The sequence below is a fragment of the Atta cephalotes genome, assembly GCF_000143395.1.
Source record: "Atta cephalotes unplaced genomic scaffold scaffold00049, whole genome shotgun sequence".
Lineage (NCBI taxonomy): Eukaryota > Metazoa > Arthropoda > Insecta > Hymenoptera > Formicidae > Atta > Atta cephalotes.
Window position 1 is genome coordinate 1,787,607 of NW_012130113.1, and position 3,573 is coordinate 1,791,179.

General features: G+C 32.7%; 1 protein-coding gene across 1 annotated transcript; it reads right to left on the reverse strand.

The window, feature by feature from the left end:
- Positions 1–501: 501 nt before the first annotated feature.
- LOC105622850 (threonylcarbamoyladenosine tRNA methylthiotransferase) lies at positions 502–2,461 on the reverse strand. Its single transcript, XM_012204261.1, has 2 exons — positions 2,061–2,461; positions 502–1,852 (listed from the first exon to the last, which is right to left on the reverse strand). Exons 1-2 carry the CDS (start codon positions 2,459–2,461, stop codon positions 637–639), a joined length of 1,617 nt encoding a protein of 538 aa, XP_012059651.1. The 3' UTR covers positions 502–636.
- Between the last annotated feature and the right edge of the window lie 1,112 nt (positions 2,462–3,573).

The window sequence follows — 3,573 nt, forward strand, 5'->3', positions numbered from 1 at the left end:
TACACACACACACACACACACACACACACACACACACACACACACACACACACACACACACACACACACACACACACACACACATATAAAAAAGTGATACCAAATAAAATGCCTCCATAAGGTAATAAGAAAAATATTTGATATTTTTATAAAAGCAAACATATTTTCATGTTTAGTATATAAGTTTTATAATACATTTGCTCGAAGATATACTTCAACAAAATGCGAGAATGCTCAATACTTTTTTCATATTATATATTATTATTATTATATTTTTGTAGTTGAAGAATCTCAAATTCATATATTAGAAATGATTTCAGAAATGCGTCTAGAAGTGCCGAAGAATTATTGTAAGCAAATGTATATTAAGCTAATTGAATGTTGTAAGCCCTTTCAGGGTACGTTCCTGTATTGTCAATTAAATATATAGTATTTTTTCGCGTATCTTGTGTGTACTTTATTCAAACCTAAATAACTTATACTAACTAAAAGTTACTAATATAAATGTTTAGAGATTTTATTTCTGAAAATAAATATTTTGAGACATTGCAAATATAAAATTACAATTTATAGCATTATATGTATTTAGCAGTGTATTTACATAATCAGTTGCAGAATCTTGTATAAATCATGTATCTAAATCAAAAATTTCCATAATATTCTAAGAATCACAGCTAATAAGAGCATCATAAACGTCACTATTCCATATTTCGATGGCTTTTCGTAGGGTAATCTGCAAACATCTTGCGATAGAGGAGACCTCAGTGCCGGAGACACACCTTTACCGACCGATTCTCCTTTCATAGAGAACTTTGTCGCTTCTATAATCCTTACGTCAATCATTTTTCCCATATACTCCTGCTTCAGCGGAATCAACACCTGTTCGTAGAATTTGTTATGGCCCACGTAATGCAGCTTATCATGCGATACCTCCGTTACTAATACTTTTTGTATCAGTCCCACTTTGTGTCCGTATGGTTCGTACGACTGGAAGAATTCCGACAATCTCTTGGTTCTAGTTTTCACCTTTTGCGCAAGTATTTTCGGCATCCTAGCGGCGGGCGTGCCTGGTCGAGAGAAGAACTGATTGATAAAGAGGCTTGGGAACTTGTACTTTTGACAGAGTGTCATTGTCTCTTCGAAATCCATTTCCGTTTCCGTGGGGAAACCGCAAATAATGTCTGTGGCAATAGTCAAACCAGACACTCGCTCGCTCAGAAAGTTTACTACATGCTCGAATTCGGCACATGTATACTCCCGCTTCATGTCAGCTAGTACCTGATCACTACCGGACTGTACCGGAATATGTAGGAAGCTATAGACTTTAGGATGCCTTAGAATTTTGGCCATTTCATCGAGATGTTCCAAGATATAGGGTGGATTGGTCATACCGACGCGCATCATGCAACCGTCAGGAATCACATCTACCAATTGCCACAGTAGTTTTGGCAAGCTAGTGCCAATATCCCTACCATAGGCACCTGTATCTTCTGATGTGAGCCATAATTCACATACACCCTCCTCAAAAGCTTGCTTGGCTCGTTCAACTATCTCTTCTGGAGGATAACTACCTAGTTCACCTCGTGCATGTTTTGTTTTGCAGTAGGTGCATTGATTTAAGCAGCCTGTGTTAATGGCTATAATCTCGATAAGCGGATTCCGGCGTACCTTTGGAAGATTCAGTGAAGCCCCACCTGTCTTTTTACCAAGATTCTTCTTCTGCTGTAAGAATCTGACTGTATTTCCTTTCAAAGTTTCTTCTACAACTTCTACTACTCGATCAATTTGTTGTACTCCAATTACACTCAATCCTTGAAGGAAGGAAGATTTTGGAGCACCTTGTGATACACATCTATAAGATACAAATAAAATGTTTAGAATCTTAAGACAGCTCTAGATAATTTTTTAAATTAGAAAATTCAATTGTACTGCTAAAATTCTATACTAATGTTCAATTAAATACAAGTATCAGATAATAGAATTTGCAAATAATGATATTACATTATAGGTAATGTATTATCAAATTCTTGTTCCACCATTGCAGTTGCATAATTACATACCCAGCAACTACAACGTGCTTGCCAATTTTCTTTCCATACTCTATTTCATTCCTAAATTGATCTTCTGCAGGACTCTTCACAGTGCAAGAGTTCAGAAGCCACAAATCCGCTTTCAGTTTATCCTCGGTCAAATTATAACCATACGACGCTAATTGACCGGCCATATATTCGGTGTCCGAACTGTTGTGCGTACATCCCCATGTTTTCACATAAATTGTTTGCGTGCCAGGTATTATGCTCGACAAGATAGACGGCTGCGGTATTTCCTCTTGCAGCTGCTTCTTTCGCTTTGGTCGTACCGTGATATGTTTTCGCGAACTATATCTCTCCTTAGGTGTTATGTCCTGGGACGCAATTAAATCCTCGATGTCCTCGATAATTTCCTCGCATGGAACAGGCATGTTTGTTAAAGACAAAAATGATTTCTAAGAAATTATCCACCGTATTCGTAAAACGTGTCACCTTAACAATTTGAGGTTAAGTGCACGTGTTAATAAATAACATATCCAAATCCAATATAAATTGTCTTGAAATTATCGGAAAATGGTAACAAATAGCAAGAATCTCATGTTATTAATTATTCAGCTCTTATTTATACTTATTTTAAATATAAATGCACAGGTTTTTAAGAATAGAATTAAAATAGATTAGAATTAGGTTATGAAGTTTTATATGAAATTTTTATTACATAAGGTGCCATCTAGAGATATTTTCGTTCATTAAATATTTAAAGAAAAGTTGAGATTTTATCATTAATTGATAAAATATATTTAAAAAAATATTTATATTAATTAAATCTTCCCTAAGAATTTTTTGAAATTGATTTTAAAAAATTTTGAACAGTTAGTGCAGTATATAACTATATTCGCCTCATATTTTATTAATTTTAAGAATAAATTTCTAAAATTATCTAAAAATATCAATGATTAAAAAGCATATGAATAATTTTCAAAACTATTACAGAACAATTTACAGAACTGTAATATTTTTGAAATCTACTAATATCTGTTTCAATCAATGTAAATTAAATTATTCTCGATGTTTAATTTATTTTTATTTTTTTTAAATTTACTTTTTAAATAAATAGAATCAGAGAAAATAAATATTATATTAAATCAAGATTAAAGTTACATTGTTGTTAGATTGATAGAAATAAATAAAGTTCTTCTTAAAATTTTTGAAAACAGTTTACGAAATTATTAGAAAGATATCCATAAGACATTTTTAGTTACTTTACATCTGAATATATGATGCATTTAACGTTTTTTTTTTCAGATTTCTTTTAAATATATGTAAGTAATATTTAAATATCAATTTATATATATTAATGTTTATGTCATTTTTATTTGCATTTAATTACAATGAATAAATGATAATTATACCTACTCTTGTCTATAGATTCGATGAGACTGAACACACACACACACACACACACACACACACACACACACACACACACACACACACACACACACACACACACACACACACACACACACACACACACACACAC

Excerpts from the sequence above, each read along its gene's own strand:
- LOC105622850 (XM_012204261.1), bottom strand. The coding sequence starts at position 2,461 with ATGCCTGTTCCATGCGAGGAAATTATCGAGGACATCGAGGATTTAATT. Across the intron at positions 1,853-2,060 it reads AAGCACGTTGTAGTTGCTGG|ATGTGTATCACAAGGTGCTC; the intron begins GTATGTAATTAT and ends TGTATCTTATAG.